This window comes from Symphalangus syndactylus, chromosome 1 (assembly GCF_028878055.3).
Source record: "Symphalangus syndactylus isolate Jambi chromosome 1, NHGRI_mSymSyn1-v2.1_pri, whole genome shotgun sequence".
NCBI lineage: Eukaryota > Metazoa > Chordata > Mammalia > Primates > Hylobatidae > Symphalangus > Symphalangus syndactylus.
Window position 1 is genome coordinate 134,917,175 of NC_072423.2, and position 24,642 is coordinate 134,941,816.

Sequence of the window (24,642 nt, forward strand, 5' to 3'; positions counted from 1 at the left end):
ATGCCTGGGTTTGAACACTAATCCCTCTATTTCCTGTACCAACTAACTGTATAACATTAAGCAGCTTCTGATTACCACGCTATGAAACAGTTATAATGCTACCTTCAAAGGTTTGCTGACAGAAACAAACAAGACAAGGTATCTTGGGTATATATTGGCACATAGTGTGCACTAAATATGTTTATTTGACTCCTCATTCTAGAACCTGATGTTCCTATGCTATAAACTGCTATGGAGTGTGCTGGCTGAAAGCCTGGGCTCTGGCCTTGGATGACCTGAGTTTACATCCATCTCTGCCATTTACTTGCTGTGAAATCTTGGAGTAGTTAACTCACCTTTTGGTGCCTCAGTTCCCTTACCTGTAAAATGGAGATAATAACACTAACTACTCCACAGGGTTGTCAGGAGAAGCCAATAAATTATCATTTATCATGGCACAGAGGAAGGTGTAGTAAGAGTTAGCTTTCATCATCATCACTGTCTACATTGAACCTTTTATACTTTAAGATATTGTTTAGCTCAATAGGACAGTAGTGTGACACTTAATAAAGCTCTGCCTCTGTGCACTTTGCTTCGAAAGGTCTTCCAAAAAAAGATTCTAAATTATAGTTGCATATTACCTACCAAAAGAACCTACTTTATTATTTATAAACTCCAAAACAATTCAGAATATTTTTTATAAATCCATCCCCATCATCCAAATTCCCAACACCCAGGGTATATACTGTATTTATAACAACATAAAACAAGAGAAAGATATTTCAACAAATGACACTACTGCTTAGCAGTGTTACAGAGAAAATATGAAAACTTTTTGTTTGGTCAAGGCCTTTGGGATCAAAGACGGTCTGCAGCTTGCTGAATTTTTCTACCATAATCTCAGGGATAATAAAATCACTTTTCTCTATAGGGAGTATTCCTTGGGCAAGGATTTAAAAGGAGACAGGGCTTTGCTGGGCTTCTGTCTCACCAGGCTCAACCTGTGCTTTGTCCTTTATTAACACCAATTTCATTTTTGATAAGCAGGAGAAGGGATGCAAGCTTATGCTTTTTCAAAAGGCTAAACTACCAGCATCTGGGCCCAGTGCGGTCTCCCGCATGTGATACAATCTAGGACTTCATTAATTCTCTTTCCATTGCCTGACATTTAGGATTCTGTGCATTTGAAAGAAGGGGCAGTGAGCCCAGCAGACTTGTAAGAGTGTCACTTTGATGGCAGGGCCCTGGAGGAATTATCGAGGAATTCTTGCTGTTAGTGGTACAGCCCTGCTATGCCCTGTGCCCTGTGTTTCTTCCTCCTTAACCCAGAGACATCAGCTCTATCTTAAACTCTGCAGACTCCCCCAGTATCTTTCCAATCCTTTACTCCTTTTTTCTTAAGTGAGGCAAGGTTCATTTCTAATGACAGCAACAAATGTAACCTTAACAAATCTATTCATCGAGCACTTATCAGTCTCATGCTGTGCTATTTGCTTTTATCTCTTAGTCTCCTCAACAAGGTACTATTATTATCAGCCCATTTTACAGATGAGAAAACTGAGGCCAAGAGAGGTTACATTACTAAAGTCACACAGCAAGTTAGAGAGAAAGCTATGATTTGAACACAAACAGCCTAGCACAAATGTACATGTGATGAACCCTGACACTGTCCACTTTAGGAGTTGAATCTAGATATTTAGCACGACTTATAATGCCTCAAGGACATGTAAAATTAAAACAGTTGAAAACACTATGTCATTCTATACTAGGCAAGACTGGAAAAATGTTACTCCCATTGATAAAAATAAATGAAAGTAAAAGACAAATGCTTCCTTAGCTAAGTAAAAATATCATGTCTCCGAACATAATTCAGGCAGAAATGAAATGCAGCCAGGTTTCACTGGCAGAATGATAGAGAATGTATCTGAAGTAACAAAAGATTCAACCTTCTCTAATTATGACAGTGAGAATGGAAAGTAGGTGTCTGTTTAGGGTGTCCTCCACTTCCACTCTTTGCTCACCTTACACTTCCAGAAAACACCTCCAGTTTCCTCCCACCTTGCTTCTCTGTGGGCCTCCTTACTACCTTTGTGTTCAAACTCTGTTTCTACTTTTTCTGTTTCTTAGACTGTCTTTCCTTGATACATCTAGGCTGCCAAGTCACCTCTGTAAGGGGAAAGTGGGCTTGAAGGGTTTCAGAATGGATCACCCCAAGGTAGGGCTTTTAACCAGAGCAATGTGAAAAGGGTTAGTCACAATGGTAACTTAACTGCCATTTATTGTGTACCTTCTATGGGGTGGGCACTGTGCCATGCTCCTTACTATGCCATCCCATTTGTTCCACATTCCACTCCATCAGGCAGGCATTAGTTCTCTAATTTTAGAAATGCTGAAACAAAGACTCAAAGACATTGAGGTAACCGGACCTAATGTGTATCAACCAGGGTTTCTTTGCTTGAAGGCCACAGAAACCAACACTGGCAAATTTAAACACAAACGAAAATCAATTATCAGGATATTGATACCTCCCTGAATTCACAGAGAACTAGGAAAAAAGACGAGAGCCAGGAAAACTCCTAGCACCAGGAACTACTCAAACATCTGCTGGGATAAATGGGCCTGGGCATTTTTTTTTTTTTTTTGTCTTAAAATACAAAGAAAATTTTATTTGTATATCAAAGACTCTAAGAAATGATGACATAAGGTTAGCAGAGCTGATGTCAAGACATAAATAGGTTTGAAGTTATAGATGATAAATCACTTTGTTTTACTGAACCTTCCCTTGATTACGTTATAGACAGCATCCCTGGTATGCTCCCAGTTGAATCTTAAGCATGATGTGTCCGGGTGATATAATCGTAATTCCTTTCTGTTAATCCTCGTTATCTCTCTTTTTTTTCTTTTTCTTCTTTTTCTCTGGACTAGCAATTGCTGTGCTGGTACATGGTTCTTCCTCAGAAAGTGGTTCTTCCTTAATGTGTTTCTTTTTACCCTTTTTCTTCTTCTTCTTCACAGATGTTTCTTCTTCTTCTGCCACTTTTTCTTCTTCTTCCTCTTCTTCAACTTTAACTTTAATCTTGGCTTTTTTGGCTTTTTTTTTCAGTAATTTCATCATCTTTATCTACCTGTTCTATTTTGCGTTTTTTAGAACAGGTTGGAAGTGTGGAGTCACCAGAAGGATCGTAAGTCTTCACTTCACTTTTGTGTTCATATTTTTCTGTTTTTGCTAATGCCTTTCCTGTTCCACTTATTTTTCTTATCCCTCTGTCTTCCAAAGTTCTCAACCTGGCCTCTAATTTGGCTCTGTTCTCAACTCCCATTGCAGAACTTGAATCCTCACCAAAAGCATCATAACGGATAGCCAAAACAGTTTTGGCTGCCAGCATTCGAGAAATCTTTCCTTTGTGTTTGGGACTCGTCTGGCCTACAAGTGAAGCATGATAAATGAGACCGTACTTAGGGGTATCCCGTCTAGATTTGAGGGCTCTGAAAAGTGCCTTTTCTGCTCCAAGAATCTGAACGGTAGAAGCTGCATGCTTGGCCAAATTTAAAAGAGAACCTGCATGAGCAATAAGCCGTGCTCCAACTAATTCCCCAACCATGACTGTAACATTGGGTGCAATGGCCATCATTCGATTTTGTAGATATTCATAGAGCTGGGTTCGATATTCAGAGATTTCAATCACCTGGGTGCAAAGATGCAGAATATTGCAAATATCTTCTTCTGAAACCTCTGTTCCCATTGATATCTCTGCAGCTGCTTTCACTTCTGCTTCAACTTCTTCTGGCAGCAACTCAGAGAGTTTGGCAGAGGCATAGTTCTTCCTATCGGGCCTGGGCATTTTTATCAGGTCTCACTCAAGATTCAAATCCTGGGAGAGAAGGTTGGAGTACTATCTTGACTAGACTTATATTCCCACCAAGACTGACCACAAAATGGACAAGATAATCCCCCCAAGGGAAGTCATATGCTGTTACGAAGGAGGGTGAACAAAATAGCACCTACATGCTTGATATTCCCAAGTGGCAGAAACAAGATTCAAACCCAGCTCCTTCTGACAGCAAATCCAGAGCACTTTCTAGATGTTTGTGGAGGCAGTAGGAGAGAGGTCTAGGAAAACTAATAAAAGTTTCTGGAAGCTCAGCATCTTTAACTAAAGTGACAAGGAACAGAGCCATGCTGGACAGAGAATAGGAGCTTGATAAATTCTTGTTGTATAAATAAATCAAAAAGATGTATAAGAAAGTCAGAGAAGCTGATATTCTGACTCCTATTGTCCCTGCTTTCCATCCTTAGGGGAACAGGCACCTCTTTGTCATCCTCAAAGCTTATCTGTCCGAACCATGCATTGCCTGAGGATCTGAGCAAAATTAAAAACCTGAGCTTTTCTTTTCTTTATGAAGCCAAGGCATTGCCTGCATGTCCCCCATGGGACTGGACAGTGAGTGGCCTATCTGATCAATGTGGGTCTGGGCAGACACACACAGAGGAATTTTCCTTTGTACAGAGATAGAAGGTAAACCACAGTGCCCATCTACTGCCTCCTGCTTTCAGAGGCAATCTGAATGATTCTCTTAAAAGAAAGTATCATAAATCTGGCATCCTTTGCTCTCTTGATAATTCAGAATCTCAGAACCCACTGAAATAAGCCGATGAAAAGGTGCATGCTGTTTTGGTGAAAGAGGGAAAGAAGGATTATATAATTGGGGGTGAGAAGAAAGATGCCATTATCAAGACATGAGATTTCTCTGTCGGAGCTTACTTGGCTCTGGAAATATAAGAGGAGATTTTCAACTTGAAAGGATTACTTGAATTTAATGTAAAAAATAAACATTGGAGGAATAGTAGCTTTTCTGTCAACCCCATTGATCCTGTGACCAATGGTATTCACAAAGTCATACATCACTGGAATTGGAGCAACTTGATATTCATTTAGGTTCAAAACAAGGCCTCAGCCATGAGATTAAGAGGCTGGGCAAACTACTAAGTTCATTTCTGTCATTTGCAAGGTCAAACTCAAACATGGGTAGTTCAAAATAGTTCACTGATGAAAGAATAAGGAAGCTGCAAAGATGAACAATCATCCAGGATTCCCTAGAACTCACCAGTCCCTGTCGAAAAAGCTGAATATCTTCCTAGGTGAGAATGAAACTTTAATAAGGACCAACCATATTATTTTAAGAAACTCAAAGCAAAACTCACATGAAATATTTTACTTTTATGACTATCATTTCAGAGCTTAATATATCTTGTTTTGTGTCTCTAGCACAGAGCCATGGAGAAACAATCTAGACTTCCTCTTCCTTGTGAATTAAAAAGTGTATGATGAGTTTTCACAGAAGAGGTAAGAGGTAATAGCACTCAGTAACCTTGAACTCAAATTTCCTTAACCTTCAGAGACATCACAAGTCCTACAGATCTTTTTAAATAACAAAAACATTTGGTAGGGAGGACTTTTAAGTTACACAAAGATGATTTTGCTATTTTCAGTAATGCACTTTAAATCAAGACCACAGCACAAGGGGTATTCCTGATGTACCAACTGTTGTAGACATAATAATTAAGATCCATTATGAAGATCCAGTTAGGGAAAAAGTGGAGAATTTCTCAGTGTCCCATAGTTCATGAGGTGCTCAACCTCTTAACCTTTCTTACAACATGGGAGAAACAGACAAGGTTACAACTCAAAGTAATTCCAAACACGAAGTTTGGCAGAAATGCTGTCTCTCTTGCATTTGCTATCAACTCTGTTTCCTTGGAAGTCTGGAAGGTCATGAATGTCAATGAGTAATTTTCATTCAAAGGGAACCTTAGACTGAGTTTTTAAATACCTGATTTCTATTTTATAACTATGGACTATGGACATAATAAAAACTTACTAAATTGTCATTTAAATAGAGAAAATAGTAAATTTTGAACAAAGAAAAAAAAACCTGAGCTATTATTTAATAATAATAATTTAACTATTATTTAACTATTTATATTTAACTTTTAATTATTATTTATTATTATATAGCTTAATTATGTAACTATTAATATTTAACTAATGTAACAGTGGCTCCTTTAATCATTGAGCTGGTAAATTATAAAATGATCTAGCTAGATAAGATCAAATTCATCCATTTACTCAATAGATGCTTAGTGAGCATATGCTATGAGCCAGACCCTCTTCTACCAGACACTGATGACACAATAATAAACAAGACAGACAATGTCTGCCTTCATGGGCTTTCCCTCAAGAGGTGAAGACACACAGTTGACATCTTACCAACCAACTATACCACTTTTCATGTTTTGCAAAGGGCACTGGAGAAAAACAAAACAGATTAATCTGATAAAGCATACATTCTTTGGTGCATGTATACATTAATAAAATAAATCTTGGTACTTTTTATGCTTTAAAACTTGTTTGTTACTGTATGTTTTCTTTCTACTGTCATTTCCCTTGCCATTTTAGGCATTCATTTTCATTTTCTGATTAAATAAATGTCAAGAATGACTGTATTTCTTCTGGAATGGACTGTCTGAGTCTAGGATAATCTCAAGGTACTTTAGTCCTTTTTATTGTTGAACTTATGTCTAAGTATGCTGAGCGTTTAAGACAGAGTCAACGATTCAATCATGTAGCAGTCTGATTGAAAGCTTTGCTTTTACAGATAACCCAAGTAAAAATATTCATTTTCATTAGGCTACCTAGCAATATATATATATGTATGTTTTTTAAAATGTTAATATATTTTGGATATAATACTTAAAGCACTTTGTTCAAAGTCATGAAAATGGACTAGCAACAGAGAAATGAATTATAAATCTAACTTAAGAATTGGGTTTAGCTTTGTACACATCAAATGGAAAGGCTGTCTCTGAATTGTATCAGACTCCATTTCTTTCCCATTAGTGGTGATAACATTTCCTGATTGACAGTTTTTATAATAATTTCTGATACTGATATAAACTCTTTAAGTTCCTTAATGTACTTTATTTATTAAGAGTAACTCTTGACCATCCTCACAAATGGGAACAAAAAAATTCTGGCATGGGAAAATGCAGTCATAATCCACAAACCTAAATCTAGCCTGAGATTCAATCATTACCAACCCTTTGACCAAAACTGCTATTAAAAAAAAAAGGAATGCACACTGAGTTTTCTTTCCTTTGATTTTTTTCATTCATGAAAATATTTCAGTCAGTAAAATGGCCTAGAAGCAAACAAGAAAATAAGAGAAGGAAAAACCTCTGCATAATCCACTGTCTGAATAACCAATCCCCAGATCGCAAAATTCACTAGAACCCTCAGAAAGGTAAGCAGGATTGCTGTGCTAGTAGAAAGAAAATGCAACCCTATCTTTCTAAAATTCCTATCTCTAAGTAAAACCATTTCATCTCATTTCCACAGCATCAGAGTATTGGGGGGATGGGAAAGAAGAGCAAAGCTAAAAAGGCCTAGAGAAACACATCTCCAAGTACAAGAGGGAAGGATACTTGCTGTGAGAAAATGGTTCCTAATGTCTTTAGCAGCACTCAGATTCTTGAGTTCAACAGAAAGCCATATTCTCCACTAAGAAACAAATAGGAATGAAAATACAGTCTTTTCTCAAGTGGGGAAACTGAATGCAGAATGTGTATTAGGTGGCCATAAGGAATTAGTCTGGATTTTTTTAGATGTTAGCATAGCATGACGGTTATGAGATAGTTTGTCCTTATAGTTGAGAGTTGTGGGCTGAGGTAGTTAGGGGTAGAATGTCATGTCTGACATATTTAAATAGGTCATCAATAGCAATCTCATCTACATAAAGTGAGTGTGACAGCATAACAACAATTTGAATATAAGTAGTAAGTTTGTGGGTTGCATGTTTTCTTCTATTCCTTCAACTTCTCCATATGTGTGAAAATTCTTAAGCTAAGAAGTTGGGGGAAATACAATAGAAAAAATGATATTATGGCTTCCAATCGAGTGAGAAGTACAAATATACAACTAATTATAAAACAAGATAGAGGGAATAAATGTCAAAATATAACTTCACTTGTTTGATTTTTAAGAAATATATATATATATAAATGTGTGTCTTTCCTTGCATTGTCCTCTTTCCCTTTCTGAAGTCCAGCAGTCAGAGGAGTGCAGCAGCAGGTTGGAAAGAACAGACTGTGCGACACACTTCCTGCTTTGGCTTTTGTTTTCCAAAGTCTAAGCTGATTGAAGAGATTATTATAAAGGCAAAAAGAAAGAAGAGGAAAAGCCTCAAAGAATGAAAAGGGCACAGGGGAGGGTATCTTAAGCAGGAGGGCTGGCACTCTGCCTCCTTAAACGTCCCTGGCAGATGATAAAACCTCTAAGGTATTGTTGCTAGGAAGACTATATCCTAAGCTGAGGTTCACAGCATTGTCAAACATTCCTTAGATTACTATCAATGGTATTCTTTCCAAAGAATAATCTGAAAATTGCTCTGCTGGGGAGACCTCTCTACTATCATTCTTCTTACATGCTCAGCAGATCCCTAAGTCCCAGAAGCAGCAATAAAACCATACGACCTAAAGCCTCCCTAACCAACTTCTAATATGTGTGGCCTGCCCCCAGGTACTTTTCTGTTCTGTGCCAAATTTTCGCTCCAGTTCTCCGCTGAGGGAATCTGGATCTCAGATTCACTTCGTGTTAAACTTTGACAAACCCCTACACTCGGTTTGGACCAGGCTCGGTATATCTCTACCTGCTGAATAATCAATGCATGAACCTCAGTGGGAGGTCCCTGGGTATAGATGCAAAAGTAAGCATGGCCTGTGGGAAGCATCCTGCGGTTTATGATAGCATCCTGGGCCCCAAGCCTGACACTGACGCCATTATCAGATGAGCTTTAGGGTTTTTGATAGAAGAGTCAGTATGTGGAATGGCTATGCATTGTTATGGCCAGACAGCTGACTTGGGTAGATTATATTTCCAAAAATACCTTCATCAATGTTTTGGATTCCAAATGTTCTTCCATTATCTTTACCATAAAAAGGTAAATCTATTCCTCTCCCCCTTGAAATGAGGTGGGCATTTGTAACTGCCTCAATGAATAGAATGCTATGAAAGTGACACTATATCAGTGGAGAGAATGCTCAGTACATGAAGAGGGACTGTCTAGATGCCACAGCCAACAGCCACCATTAACCACCACCAAGAATGTGAGTAACAGTGATTTCAGACAATCCTAGATCTCAGCTGTCCATCACACCCACTTCTTGAGTCTTCAATCTTAAGCTCCAGACATTGTGGATCAGAAGCAAACCATCCCTGCTGTTCTCTGTCTGAGTTCTTGACCCACAGAATCCACAAGCATAATAAATGGTTGTTCTATGTCACTAGGTTTTAGGATCATTTGTTACATGGTAATAAATAACCACAACATCCAAAAAGATGCAAATGTCCATGGTGTAAACCTCCTTATAATTCCAACATCTTTTTTTCAAATAAGAGTTTAATAGAATGCCAAGAAAAATCTTGAAGGATAAAAGGTCCATCAAATGAGCATCCATGTAGCAGGGGCACATATAGAAGAGCTGGTTGCAATGTAATTCTGAACCTCTGCCTTCTGCAACATCAGATGTGACGATCAGAAGAAAGCCTCTTTCTTCCCTTTCTCACAGATGGAAAAGGTAACTCCAGGACCACTTCCCAAAGAAGTAGTTCTCCATATATACATACATGCACAAACCAGAAACTTTGCTTTCCAAAGCCACCCAGAGCTTCTTTCCACACTCACAATCTTATTCAAGGAATTTCACAAGCACCTGCAATGTGTAGGACAGATTATAAATGCTACTGGTGTTCCACTGAAGAACTTGTTTGCTTGCCTTGCTTCTATCCTCCCTCTTGATGTCACCACTCCCTATCCTCTTTAGTAAATAACTTTGCGATACATGGAATGACTGGCCACTATTATTTACCCCTTCCTGTGTCCGTGCCCTTTGGCTGTGAATTTGCTCTTCCTTCTGCTAGAAGAAAGAAATATTTCCCAGCTCCACGGTGTTGAGCTTGGCCATGTGACTTGCTTCAGCAAATAAATGTAAGTTAAAACGGCAGTGTGCCAGTCTGAGCTCAGGGTTTAAGACACAGCACATTTCCACTTACATCGTATCTCTACCATCACTGTGAGGTTACTTCAAATGGTATAAACTAACAACAGGACCGTTGATTTATTCTGTCACTAGTACCCTAGAAAGGATGTTTGTTTTCACTAGAAAACCTCTTGTTCCTCTCTTACGCGTGGCTATTCTGCTTTTCCTTTAATTCTGTTGAGCACTCTGTATCCTTTTAGCCAATTTCTTTCTTTCCTGAATGCTATGATTTGAATATTTGTGTCTCTCCAAAATTCATATTGAAGCTCAATCTCCAAGTCAGCAGTATTAATAGTCCTTTGGGAAAGTGGTAAGTCATTGGGGCTCCACCCTCATAAACGGGATTAGTGCCTTCATAAAAGGGCTTGAGAGAGTGAGGTCCTCCTTCTATCTCTTTCCTTCTCAGTTCCTCCCACTCCTTCCACCATGTGAAGACACAGCAACAAGGTGCCGTCTTTGCATCAGAGGTAACAGCCCTCACAGACACCAAATCTGCAGGGGCCTTGATTTCAGACTTTTCAGCCTCCAGAACTGTCAGAAGTAAATTTCTATTATTTATAAATTACCTAGTCTAAAGTATTTTGTTATAGCAGCAGAAACAGACAAAGACACTCAAGTTAATCAGTAGTGATGTCTATTGCTGGCAAAGAACCACTGCTTATACAATGAAAGGAACATGACTAGGATGTTTGGAAAAAAATGTTTATTGAAAGAAATCTAATCCTCTTTAAACAAAGGAGCCTAGCTCAGAAATAGGCAACTCCGGGGTGGAAAAAAGAATAAAGAACCGGATGTTAAAAATTCAACCTTTGCAAAGCTCTCTGGAAGATGGGGGTAGGGCTATAAAATGTAAAAGGCACAAAATTTGACCTTAACCAAAAGATCCATTGTGCTTGACATTTATACAAAAGCCTCTACATTCACAAAAATGAGATTTGAACCATAGCTGGCCAATTAAGAGAAAGAAATCCTCTGTAAATCAGTTACAAGCTTTAGCTTTCTGCTTGCCAACCACAGTAACTGCTGAATCTCTAATAAGTGCTCAAAGTACATGTGCACACACACACACACACACACATACACACACATACATACACAGCAAGCCTTCCTAGCAAATGCAGCCTCGGATCAAATTAATCAGAAAAACCTGAGTGATTTCACACAACGTGACCTGGGCTCAACACTGTGATTATTTCTGGGGCCGTTGTATGTTGTTATTTTTATACTAGTTTCAACAAGCCTTGCTATGTTTCCCAAGTGTAATCAATCACATTTCATTATTTTCAGGTTTCTCTCAGCTGTTACCCTTGGCTTTGGGATAACCATGTGGAATTTCACAGCCCAAGCAAACACGCAGGCTGTATGGCATTTTCATTTCTCAGTCTTGGCAGGCTATGGAAAATGGGGATCAGTGGCTATGTTCAATCATTCATCCTGCAAGAATAGCATTCTTCATCTGTTGCTTTTTTTCTTTGCCATAAAACTCTTCTCTTTTACTTTTCTGCAGTTTATAAGACATGAGATTTTACTAAATTTTAATGTTAAGACAAAGCACTCAAGTTTGACCTTATATGCTCATTTTTCATTTTATGAAAAACAGAGCAAAAGAAGCATAAAAGGGATTCATACTTGGTTTGCCTCAAAACACCTCCAGTTCTGAGTTTCAGTATTCTATAATGCATTAAATAGTTAAAGCTAACAGGAAAAATCATCCCAAACCTAAGCATATAATGAGAAACACATTTTAAGACTGTTATTTAACATTGTTCTTAAACTCTTCTCTTTCCCACCAGAAATTATACTATGAAAGGCAGAGAAACCTCTTTATAATTGTAAGTCTGAAAAAATGGAAATTTCAAATATATGTTTCTCTATAGAAAGATCCAGAATCCAAGTGAGCTAGGAAAAAATTACAGACCTGGGAAAAAATTAGTGTGAAGTATTTCCCTAAGTGGCAGAATTCCAACTTAGGGCGAAGGAGCATTCCCAGGGCTAAGGATGCATTAAAAGCAAGTCAAAATATTGGTGGAGGGGCAAAGATTGGGAAGTGTATGTACATTTTTATTACCTAACATGTCTAGTCTGCCCCATCGCTGGCTCCTAATTACTACGCATGTATAATACAAGGTTACTACTATGCAGTCCATTTTAGAATGTACCTACTAAAACATGCTCATTGTATGCAAAGCACTGTTTCGATTTCCAGAAGACTAAGACAGAACTGAGTAAGATCCATCTCAGTTTTCATGGAGGTTACATGGTAAGGAAAGCAATCACCCACATATGAAGCAGGTAAATGCCACACAGCAAGACATATAAAGGACTTTCTTGTGTCAAAGGAAGAAGGGAGGAGACACATGATGGAGAATCAGGAAAGGAAAGCTTCATATATGGCTGGATTCTGAGCTACCAATGGAAACCTACTGGCTAAATGAGGCCCATGCATGCGTTTTGTTCAGTACATGTGATATTTTAAAAGTATTTTCTATAAATTCATTGAAACTTCTGAATATTGCATTAAAATATCTAGAATTCTGGCTTCTCTTGCAAAATCTGAAAATTCTAGGTCTACATTCTAACCTGGTAGTAATTACCTAGATGAGAATAGTGGCTATCCCTTTAAATCAGACCCAGGTTTTCCAGTTTGCTCCAGTCTCCACCACTCCCTGTTGCACCCAACCTATGGCCTGCTTTATTCTTTATTTCATCTGCCTTGCTCCTACATGAGTCTGCCTTAAAAGGAAGATAGGATGTCAATACACAGAGCTAGAGAGGGGAGACCAGGGCAGAGATAGAGAGGCAGGACATTTTAGGTTACACTGGGGGAACTGTGAACAATTTCCTTGGGCTTAAGTAGGAGATAAATTTAAAAATAGACAAATGATAGCTGGGACAGGAGAGGGAGCCAGGATAAAAGGAGTTAACTTAATTAGGTCAAAATGTGAAGCCAATTAAGAATGTTAGATCTGGGAATTGCCACCATCTTATGTCATTTTCAGAAGGATTAATCATAGGTGAGCAGAACAGAGCTAGGATTCTATTGCAGATGTTCAGGTAAAATGACAGAAGCAATTGGAAAGAATGGCATGGACGGACTTGGTGAACGTTGAGGAGATAATATAAATAGGGCTTTGGAACTGCGTAGATACGGTGATTGGGAAGGAGTGAAGTGGGCAGGGAGAAAAAAAAAACAAAAACATCTCTAAGGCTGGGGTCAAAAGCTCATGGGTCTTCAGGAAGAAGCAGATGAAAGAAATATGCTAACTGGCAGTTATAAAATGGCTGGGATTCCACGGTGGAAATTTTGATGAGCTGGGGAATGCATATTCAAAATCAATTTACAAAATCAAACAAACAAACAAAAAACAGTGTATCCATCAAACAAAACATATTAATACAACAGAATTAGCCAGCCACAAGCCCTGAAACTGGTTAACAGAAAAGAAAAGTCATAATCATAGGTCATTCTGATAGAGCTGTCCATCAGGCCAGAATAGACACTCAGCTAAAGTGCAGAGGGAAAGAAAGGCATGACTTTTGATTTGAGAATTAATGAATAAATGATAAAATCTTGGGATTTTGGATCATAGGATCATGAACTCGTCCACATGTTCATGATAGTTGAGTCTATATAAGATGAGAGAACCAAGGGGAGAGGTAGGAAGAGAATAGATGCATCCCAATGGCTGGTCCTTAAGGAGCATTGCGTGATAAGAAAAAGGAGGCTGAGAAGTGAATGCGGAAGTGGGAAGTGAACTGAGATGATACAATATTATGAAAAATATAGAAGGAAACATTTTTTAAAAAGAGAAAAAAATCCTTGATATAAAATGCCAAGTATATAACACTGTCCCTCTCTCAAAGACCCATTTAATTAAAATACCTTTTCCCCAAAACCAATAATTTTTACAATAGCTTTCTACAGTGTCAGGTACATAGGGTTCCATCTGTTCTTACATCTTTGTTGCCTTCCCTTTGCCCCAGGGCAAGTTCCAATGCCACATCATGATTCATAGGCAAAATGATGTTTGTTTGTTTGTTTACCACAAATTTGCCCCTGGCATGAGTAGATGCTGATGAGATGGTCTTCTTTCTACATGATCTCTTAAAATTTTATCCACTGCCTTCTTTGGTGGCATTTGGAACTGCTCAGAGGAGCTAAGTTTCCATGAGTATCACTCACCTTTCCCCAGGAAGCTAGGAAGTGAGGAGTGAGGATGCAAAGATACCATAATAAACGGGAAACTTTCCCTGGATGAAAAGGGAGAGAAAAATCAGGAGATATGACTGAGTATTCTGAAGCTCAAAGCTGTAAATCTGAATTGAATCCACTTTATGTTCTAACACCCTCACAGAAGCCAAAACTACTCCTAAATCACCTAGCTTATATCCCAGGTGACCACATGCAGGACTAGTAACTTTTGCCTTAAAGATAAATAAATAGGCCGGGTGTGGTGGCTCATGCCTGTAATCCCAGCACTTTGGGAGACTGAGGCGGGCGGATCATGAGATTAGGAGATCAAGACCATCCTGGCTAACATGATGAAACCCTGTCTCTACTAAAAATACAAAAAAATTAGCCGAGCGTGGTGGCGGGCACCTGTAGTCCCAGCTACTAGGGAAGCTGAGGCAGGAGAATGGCAAGAATCTGGGAAGTGTGGCTTGCAGTGAGCCGAGATCGCGCCACTGCACTCCAGCCTGGGCAAAAGAGTGAGACTCCGTCTCAAAAAAAAAGATAAATAAATAATTTGTCTTCCGGCTTCATTGAAAGTAATGAAACCACAAATAGGCACAGCATACTATTTTTTCATTCAGGGAGCATCTGTCACCCAGAAATTGCAACATCTGGCTAGGAACTGCTTGAATTCTCCACGGCAGAAGAGGCATGTGAAAGCTGAGCTTGATCCAGTGGGCTTCAGAGCCCTTTATGAGGCCCTGATTCGAAAAATGGCAAGAGCCCCTGAGATATCCTTGATTTGGATGCTCCCTACAGCTTTGACTTTGAGATATTCTATCATTCCATCTGCAGTGATGTGAATGTTTATGTTCCCCCCAAATTTATATGTTGAAGTCTTCACCCCAAGGTGATAATATGAGGAGGTGGAGTGCTTCACACTCATGAATGAGATTAGTACCTTTATAAAAGAGGCCCTACCCCATTACGCACCATCTATAAACCAGAGAGCAAGCCTTCCATAGACACTAACTCTTCTGCTGCCTTGATCTTCAACTTCCCAGACTCTAAAACTCTGAGAAATAAATTTCTGTTGTTTATAGGCCACCCAGTCTATGGTATTTTTTTATAGCAGCCCAAATAGATTAAGACACCATCCTATACTGAGTGACTTCACTGCCTGAGCTAGTATCCCACATAATTTCTTTAGAGTTGGGGACTGAGAAAGCAATTATCTTCCATTTTTCCACCAATGGTGGTAAAGCTCCAAAGTAAACATGGATAATGGAGTCCAACGTCACAAAACTGAGACAAGAAAGAGCTCAGTTTACATCTAGGAAAGGGCGGATCGTGTGGTATACAGTGAGTAGCTTTGCTCAAGAGGAAATAATGTCTCAAACTAGAAATGTTCCAACTTAACCACAAAAGTTGAAAAGGAAATCAGATGGCAGGGTGCACTATGACATATGGTGTTTCCAAAGTGGACCAAGAGGCCATTGCCTCCACTCTAATGAAGAAGCCAAGGGCAGGGAAGCTTGCCCTCCTGGTTCCTCAAACACATCAGGCATTTCCACCTTTGCACATTGAATCATACTATCCATCATCCCTATTTCCCTCTGTTAGCAGAATCTGACCTTTCCTTTATGGTATGGTGCAAATCCTATCCGCTTTACAAGGCTTTCTTACTTTTCTGGCCTATGTACATCACTTTTGTCCTGAGAATCTCTCCAGTATTTTTAGAAGGCAGTACTCATATTAGCTCTTAATCATATATGAACCATCTTAGATGCTGCAAGTGAAAGTCTAGGCCAGGTGTGGTGGCTCACGCCCGTAATCCCAGCACTTTGGGAGGCCGAGGCGGGCGGAGCACGAGGTCAGGAGATTCAGACCATCCTGGCTAACACAATGAAATCCCATCTCTACTAAAAATACAAAAAACTAGACGGGCACCATGGCGGGCGCCTATGGGCCCAGCTACTCAGGAGGCTGAGGCAGGAGAATGGCGTGAACCCTGGAGGCAGAGCTTGCAGTGAGCCGAGACAGCGCCACTGCACTCCTGCCTGGGCAAAAGAGCGAGACTCCGTCTCAAAAAAAAAAAAAAAAAAAGAAAGTCTAGTTTAGACTATTCAGACTATAAAGTCCTAGAGGACATGAACTCTCCTTGGATGTCTTCATGTCCTCCATAGTGCCAGTGCCATGCCACCAGGCCCTTCTAATAGTCGCCACTGAACAAAGGCTATGCAGAGATACTTGGCCTGATACAAGCAATAGAAAAATAAAAGGTTCAAAGAATTTTCTTTTATTATTTAAAGCAAACAGGTAATTAGGTAATTATCTCTATAATACTTTGCCAAATAAATTCATGCTGCTGATTCTCAGGTAGCAAGAAAATTCACTAGAGGAAAACATATTTTCTGAGTCTTCCACAAAATCCAAGAAAGAGTCTCTTAATGTGCAACATACTTCCTTTTTCCCTTCATCACCAAAATTGCCATTATTTCAAACAGATGCTGTTTATCAAATCAGATCACCTGTTATTCTATGCAGGCTGAGGATCTGCAGTCTGCCTGCCTGCTTGCCTGCCTGCCTGCCTTCCTTCCTTCCTTCCTTCCTTCTTTGCTTCCATTCATCCATCCTCTCCCTTCCCTTTCCTGCCTCCCTTACTTTCTCTTTTTTCATAAAACAGTGCAAGATACTTTTCTAGATTCTGAGAATACTGTGGTGAATAGGACAAAACCTCTAAACTTAGGGAGCTTGCATTCTAGTGGAGAAATAAACAATACATGTGTGAATAAGTAATAATTATCAGGTAGTGAACAGCACTATGGGAAAAAAAAAATTAGAAAAAGAAACTAGAGGGTATTGGGGGTATAAAGAAACAGAGACATCGGTGGGCCTGAAGAGGTAATATGTGAATGGAATTTTTAAAAAGGGCGGGGAGCAAACTAGGCTTCAGTAAAGAACACCCAGGCAGAGGAAACAGCAAGTGCAAAAACCCTGGAACATATCTAACTTGGAGCATTTAAAGAATAATAAGGAAGACATTGAGTCTAGAGGAAAATGAGGAAGGGAGAGGAGCAGTGTGAAACACGATTGATCAGGGTGGCCAGAGTCAGATTTATATAAAGGCAGTGGGACAAATAGAGAAAGGAATTCCTCCTTAAAGTAGAAAAAAAAAATTTTAAGTGACTCTTTTGCTTGTGATCTCAGTTGAATTATCCAAGCCCATAGGTGTGGGGGCTTTTTGCTTGTGAATTTGTTAAACTTTCCCCAACAGAAAAAAAATCGGAAGGGCACTGAATCCTTTGTCATTAAGACTCTTTCTTGTGAGTCAACATGGAAAAACTGATGGTTGATCTGACGGGTAATTCCAGGCAAAAGGAAACCTTTAGGCCTGAAGTTATCTTTATTGGTTGTTGAAATCTTTTGATGAAAATGATTGTCAGCTTTCTACTCTTTTGTGTGGGGCAAACAATAGTCATCTACTTATGTGATAACCCACCCTTCATATCTTATTTGTCACGATAGGGGGAACCAGGAGTTATCTATCCATCACTATTTATATAGAGCTGTGTAATACGATCTATCTTTTTCTTTTTTTTTTTTGGTAATACAGTCTATCTCTTATATTCACATTGAGTTCACTTGAGTATTGAGTTAAAACTCCAGAATAAAATTTTGTTTATCACTAACATTATTCCAAATGCAGTGTTTTTATATTTACATTGAGTTCACTTTAGCATTTAGTTAAATCCCAGAATAAGACTTTATCAGTAACATTATTCCAAAGGCAGTATTTTTATATCAATGATCTACACACAAGTTTAAAACTATTGATTAGTTCTGCAGGGTCCTTAGAAATGCAAGGGATTTTGAATTGTCCTGACAGATGTCATTAGCATTTCACCGACATAAGCTGATTTGTTCTAGCTCAACCCCTAGTTCAACTAAAGGAGTTACTTTATCTGTTTAACGTATTTAAAGAAAGGATTGAGCAGTTTAAAATTTTCAGAACTACAGATAATCAACTCATTTCACAGATAAAGGAAACAGAATCTAATGTAAATGTATGTTTTCTACAGTGACAGAGTTCTGAGCCCTGAATGTGGCATTTGGCAACAAGCCATGGCACCATTTATTTATTTATTTCATTCACCAACCTTTCGAGCATTCAACTCTCCCAAGCACCATGCTCAGCAAAACAGAATATGGTAGAATCTCAGTCTTAGAGTATCACACTATCTAATATAAGAAGCAGGTTAGTAAATTAAAAAAAAAAAAAAGAGAAAAAATTACAATTAATATGATGAGAGGCATTAAGTAGGTAAGTGCAAAATACCAAAGCTGCCCAGATGGTGGTGTGACCATATAGAAGCAGAGAAAACTTCACAAAGAAGGTGACATTTAGCAGATCCCCTTAATCACTTTTACTTCTTAAATAACCTTTTATCATTTTTATGTAATTACTGGCCAAGATTGCTTGGTGTGATAAAATACATTGTTCTTCAAAGTGGTAATATTCTTATCTATGTATTTTATACACTCTTTGCATGAATTTCCAGAATCTACACCATATCTGGCTCCATCAAAATATTTTTGTATCTCTTTTCATTCACTAAATGGAATGTCATTTCTTTGAACTTTGATTAATTCAGTGATCATTGAATCTACCCCTTTTACATAAGGTAATAGTTATATGAATCTGTTCTTTACAGGGAAAACTCAACACGAATATCCTTATGAAATCTATTTATTCTTTGTTCATTTTGTTCATTCTTCTTCTTAAACCCCATAAGCCATAATAATCCTAAAAAGGAAAAATTGGTCAAAAGTCCTTCTGTGAATGGCATTTGTGTTTGGTTTCTCAGATTATGATTTGTATAGTAGAAGTCCCATCTTTTTAACAACATGCACACAGTCAATCCTACATAAGTCTCTTCATCATATGTTTTCAAAATATTTTCTCTACCTGAAACCTAATGGCCTTCTTAGAGATTAAGACAGGCTTAAGCAAGAAAGAGAAGTATATCTGCCTTCTCCAAAATAAAGAAGCAGAGAATGTGTTTCTCAAGCAGGCTAAATTAAGGCTTTTGGAGCTGAAGTTTACATTGCATAGTTTTACAGATTTTGTTGGTAGAAACAAGTTTGTTGTTTAGGGTTTCATTTTACTATCTTGTTCCACAGTAAGAAAAGTCACACCACTTGCAAAACTGAGAAACTTATTAGAATCCTGCGGTGTTTGCCTGCTTTGATTTCACACAGTGGAACCAACATGAAATGAAGGATAACACTGCAGAGGGAAATGTGAAACACTTGCAAAAAATCACAGCTGGAGATGGCACCACCTAGGCTTTAAGGAAAGCATCTTCCAACTTACCATCTTTCTTCTTCCCAAACAACAGTAATTTCAAGTTTGGTTTTGTCTAAAAACTTGCAACTAATGCTGAGGTCTTAATTGTGGATTAGAACTGTACAATACAGTTAAGACAACTGCTTTAGAAAACACCAAGGAATTTTTACATTCATTTTAATGGTTCCAGTTTACCTCAGAAGGGCTTTGAATCATCAGGTGGTTTTAAAATGCCAAGTAGGACTGCTGGGCAATTGAGTTGACATGAGAAAAGGTGAACTAAATCAATAAATGTGTGGATTTTTTAAAATTCAATTCATTGTGAAGCATCTTTGCCAATATTACTAACAGGCACACTAGGAAAACCTAGTGCAAGAATCTCACCAAAAATCAATTAGATAAATAAGCTTTGGGAAACGTATATCAGAACAGATGAATAAAATTGGATACAATTTCTGAGACGCACTATAGAAAACTACAGATGCAAGCCAAGGAGAGAAGCCAATGTATAACCAGTAAACTAAACTGATAATTAAAGGAAAAAATATTCTTAGAATAACATATTCACTTTCTCATTAAAAAAATAAAATAAAAAACTTCTCCAGCATCAATCTGTCCAAATGACTCAAGCTAGGACACTGGCTTGTGAGAATTCCACAAATGAACATTATGAATTTTCTAATGACACTCATCTGTTCCACTGGGTTACAAAGTCTCCAAGGAGAAGAACATATGCTCATGATTGACAAATGCAAATTTTTTTTTTGGCAGAGGAAAATGGCCTTTTCTCCCACTGCCTTTGATTGGCTATTCCAACCTATGAATGTAAGATTGATACAGATTTCAAAGTGTCAACCTGATTCCTAAATAATTCTTGCTAATGTAGATCCTAATGTCTCCCAGTAAATATGCTTATTAACAAAACTTTGACAAAGCCTGTACGTTCCTCCATATTATTTTAAATAAATAACAGTAATATTTGACTAAATCTCTCTGCTAAAAATTTCCAATGTTATATAAATATCTGAAGTTTTCTTTGACCTTTAGCCCCAAACCTGGCTCCTCCCACCTTGTACTAGTGTGCAATGACTTCGCCACTCCTTTGTCTTGAGTACATACACATTAGAACACATGTTTTGTGATGTTTGTGTCTTATAAATGGCATCATATTATACATACCCTTCAGAATTATGTTATTGTTGTTGTTCCGTCAATCAATGGGACATGTACTTCTTCCACCTTTATACAAACAGACCTGCCTCATTTTGTTTTCATCAGCTGCATAGTACTCTTTAGAAATTTAACTATGTATTTTGCTATTCTTCATTGATGAGTAGTTGGTTGTTTTTAATTATTTGCTTTTTAAAAAACACTTCAATGATCATTTTTGTATATGCCTCACTGGGCAAACTTCAAAGTTTTTTTTAAAGTATAGACAAGAGAAATGTGTTAACCTTTTTAATTCTTGTGCTAAAATACTAAGAAATAAATAATTGCATAAAATGCCATTTTCTTTTATTCTATCAGAATAAAAAAATAAAATTAGAACTTTCTAATTTTTTTTAAAAAACTACTGCTTTCTATTTTTAGGAGCAGATTCTTAAAAGTCAGCATTTCCTGAGTTCAAATCCCAGTCCCAGTTTCAAATTGAAAACAATCTAAGTCACACCAATAGGAATGGCAAAATACATAATAAAATACCTAAGCTACTTGTGTAGCTGATGAAAAAAAAAAAATGCAGCAAGTCTAGATGTACCAACACAGAAGAGTGTAACTTTGTGTAACTTTAAACAAATTAACATATCCTTGCCAAGCCTTAGTTTCTCCACCAAAATGTGAAAATAACAATTTTAATATATATATACAGCATACAGTTGTTACACAGATTAAATGACAAAATAGTTGTAAAGCACTTAGTACAACACCTGACATACAGTAAGTGCTTAATAAATATGAACTTTCATTATAATTCTTGATGTATTCCAAGATGGTAGATAAATTTCAACAGCTCGAGGCCATTTATTCATTTGATAATCATTTACTAAGCATTGCTTATGAGAAAGGTTTTATGCTACCTGAGTTGAGGAAAACACAGATGAATGAAACAATCTCTGTCCTCAAGGATCTTAGGAAAATGTCCAAGAATATAAGTCACGTCAAGAGTAACCTTAATACCAAAAGGAATGTAGTATTATAAGAGAGTGTCATAACAGATTGCTATTATTTTATCTGCTCAACACTACTCCCTCAGAAAGCAGCATCCTCCTTCTTTGAAAGCACTCTTCCTTCTCCAATTCTAACATTGAAGAGTGGATAACCAGATATAAAAGCTACAACCTGGCCGCCCACAGTTGTAGGTCAGGAAATGTGCATGTGACTTAATCATATGATCCAAGCCAGGCCAATTAGAGGATGCTTCACACTAAGAATGGACGGAAGGGGGTGATTTTTCTTGAATGGGAAAGGCCTGACATGGAAGACACAGATGCTATTTGCAGCCAAGTTCCCCAGTGTGTGGGGGATCTGGAAGAATAAGGGAGCACGGCTAGTGGGAAAAAGCAAAGACACTAGATTTGGGTCCCCCAGAACCTCAACCTTTGGTGGTGACACAGGATATCATTAGTTCTATGACAGCAGGGATTTCTGTATGTTTTTGTTTACTAATATATCCCCAGGATCTAGAACAGTGCCTGGCACACAGTAGACAGTGACTACGTATTTCATGAATGAATGAATTAAATCCTATAATATACCCCTTTTTTCTAAGAAAGTTCATGTTTTATTCTTTCCTTGCAATCAAATCCAGAATTATCCTTGGTAAAGTGAGAATGTTAACATTCCTACCTCAGAAGGAGACAAGATGTAAGAAAATATAACATCAGGAAACATTCCTGTGCCACTAGCATAATATCCCCAGACACCATTCCAGACCAGCTCCTACTGAAGTACTGCCCATCTCACCACAAACCCAGAGATATTTTGAGTTTTTGTTATAAAACCTCTCAGGTAGCATTTAGTCTGGTTTAATAAAACACAGACTTATCTGCTTGGTTTCCAAGACTGCAGACTTTGGAAACTGGAAATCATAAAGCAGTCTGTTATATGCCTGCTTCCATCCCTCTTACTTGTGTATCTTTTTTTTTCTTTCACAGATCAAGAGGTAAGATATGAATAAATGCCCAGTTAAGGACTGACAGAAATCTAAGAGGCTGGCATTGTGTTCAATGTCAATAAAATTTCACATGAGTAAGCTCAAGTTGGCAGTTGTTGGATGTAACATACAGGAATTGAATAGCTAGCAAACACCCTAGTAGATCTGAAACACGCAGCTGACTGAAATTCACATCACTATTGAAAAATTGCACAGTATAACTCTATGTTCATGGTAGGTACTGACATCAATAAATTAAAACAAAATAAAGGATCGCTTTTCTGGCTGTCAGAACTGTAACAGTTTATAAAACTAGCCTACGAAGGTTCCTTGAATGGTATTTTGTATGTTTTATTCTTTAACATTTATTGACTACCTAATATATGCTGGAAAGCTTAACAGTAGTTGTTGGGCAGAGAAGGAAAAATCAGGTACAGATCTCGGTCTACAAACTTAGATTATATCAAGTGGCTAAGACATGTTCACCAATTATCAGGTACAACTGGCCCAGGACAAAAGCAAACCCATATAGAATCTAGCCATGATGACAAGTGTCTGCTGAGAAAAAAAGCCTTCATCAACATGCTCATGTTCAATATGCTTATCTACGTAAGGCTTAATTAATTCTTTATTCTCTTCCCAAGAAAAACAAGAAAATTAGAACACTTTAAATTTGAACTTCTGTCCCTACCACCCATGATGTTGCCTAGGAATTTGATTCTCTCTTGTTTTCAAACATCTCTCATAGAGTAATATTATTATTTTTATAGCAATATTCGTGTAGTATTATCAGCATGTTTACTATTGCCTTGTTCACTCTTGCTTCTTGCATCATGTACCTTCCTCTGGGTTCCATTTTCTTCTTAGTAAAGTAAAATACATCTATTAGTAGTTTTGTCTTGTTTTGTTTTCGTTTGGTTCAGGAGCACTCTGTAAGTAGTAATCTTTTCAATCTTCATACTTTGAAAATAACATTTTATCTTCTCCATGGAACGATAGTTTCACTTGTTCTAGAATTGTAGACAGACATTATTCTCCTTTATAACTCGAAAGCCATTTTATTTTCTTATGGAATATATCTTTGATGAGTAGTTTATTTTCAGTCTTAGTATTGGGATTTCATGGTTATCTGTCTTTGTGAGTGCTTTTAAAATTCTCTTTCTGTCTTTGGAGTTTTGCATTTTCATTATGATATGTCTGGTTTTGAAATTGTTTTGTTTTTCTCTTCTTTAGGAATTGCTATACTCCTTCGATCTCAACACTCATTTTTTCTAATTCTGAGAAGTTATCCATCATTATGTCTTCAAATATTGCCTCTCTCATATTCTTTCTATCCTATCCTTATGGAATTATCATATTAAAGTGTCTCATTTTATCTTTCATATCTCTCTGAGCTTCTCTTTCACATTTTACATTTTACATTTTTCCACTCTCTGTGCTGCCTTCTGAGTGATTTCCAAGATAGATCTTCTAATTCCATTTTTATCCCTATGTAACCTTCCAATAATTTACCACATCTATGTAACTATTAATGGAGATTATGTCAAAGTGTATATTTTCCATTTCTAAAATTTTCTATTTGTTCTTCCCTAAGTTTTCTTTTTTGGTTTTTATAATAGAAATTCTTTCTTTAGAATGTCTTTTTAAATGTTATATAAATTATGGTTATTGAGGTGTGCTTTTTGTAACTTCTCTGATTTGTTCTCATAACTGTTAACTTTTAAGTATAGAATTAGAAATTGTTTTCCAAGGAGTTTCCACATGATTTGAGCTGAGTTTCCTTATGTGGCAGTTTCATGTTTGTGTGTATTATTGTCCAAGATCCCTGTGTCCAATCATGCTATAAGTTATTTAGCTAGGAGTTCCCGCACCACACAGAAAAGGGGATTTGG

General features: G+C 37.6%; 1 protein-coding gene and 1 long non-coding RNA gene across 2 annotated transcripts in view; both read right to left on the reverse strand.

The window, feature by feature from the left end:
* Nucleotides 1-24,642, reverse strand: part of LOC134736344 (uncharacterized) — a 393,342-nt gene that overhangs the window by 183,755 nt on the left and 184,945 nt on the right. The gene's annotated exons all lie outside the window — the stretch shown is intronic.
* LOC129489224 (nucleolar protein 58-like) lies at nucleotides 2,836-3,821 on the reverse strand. Its single transcript, XM_055291547.2, is given in 2 exon segments — nucleotides 2,836-3,076; nucleotides 3,078-3,821. Coding segments are annotated over 2 exon segments (969 nt in total). The 3' UTR covers nucleotides 2,836-2,851.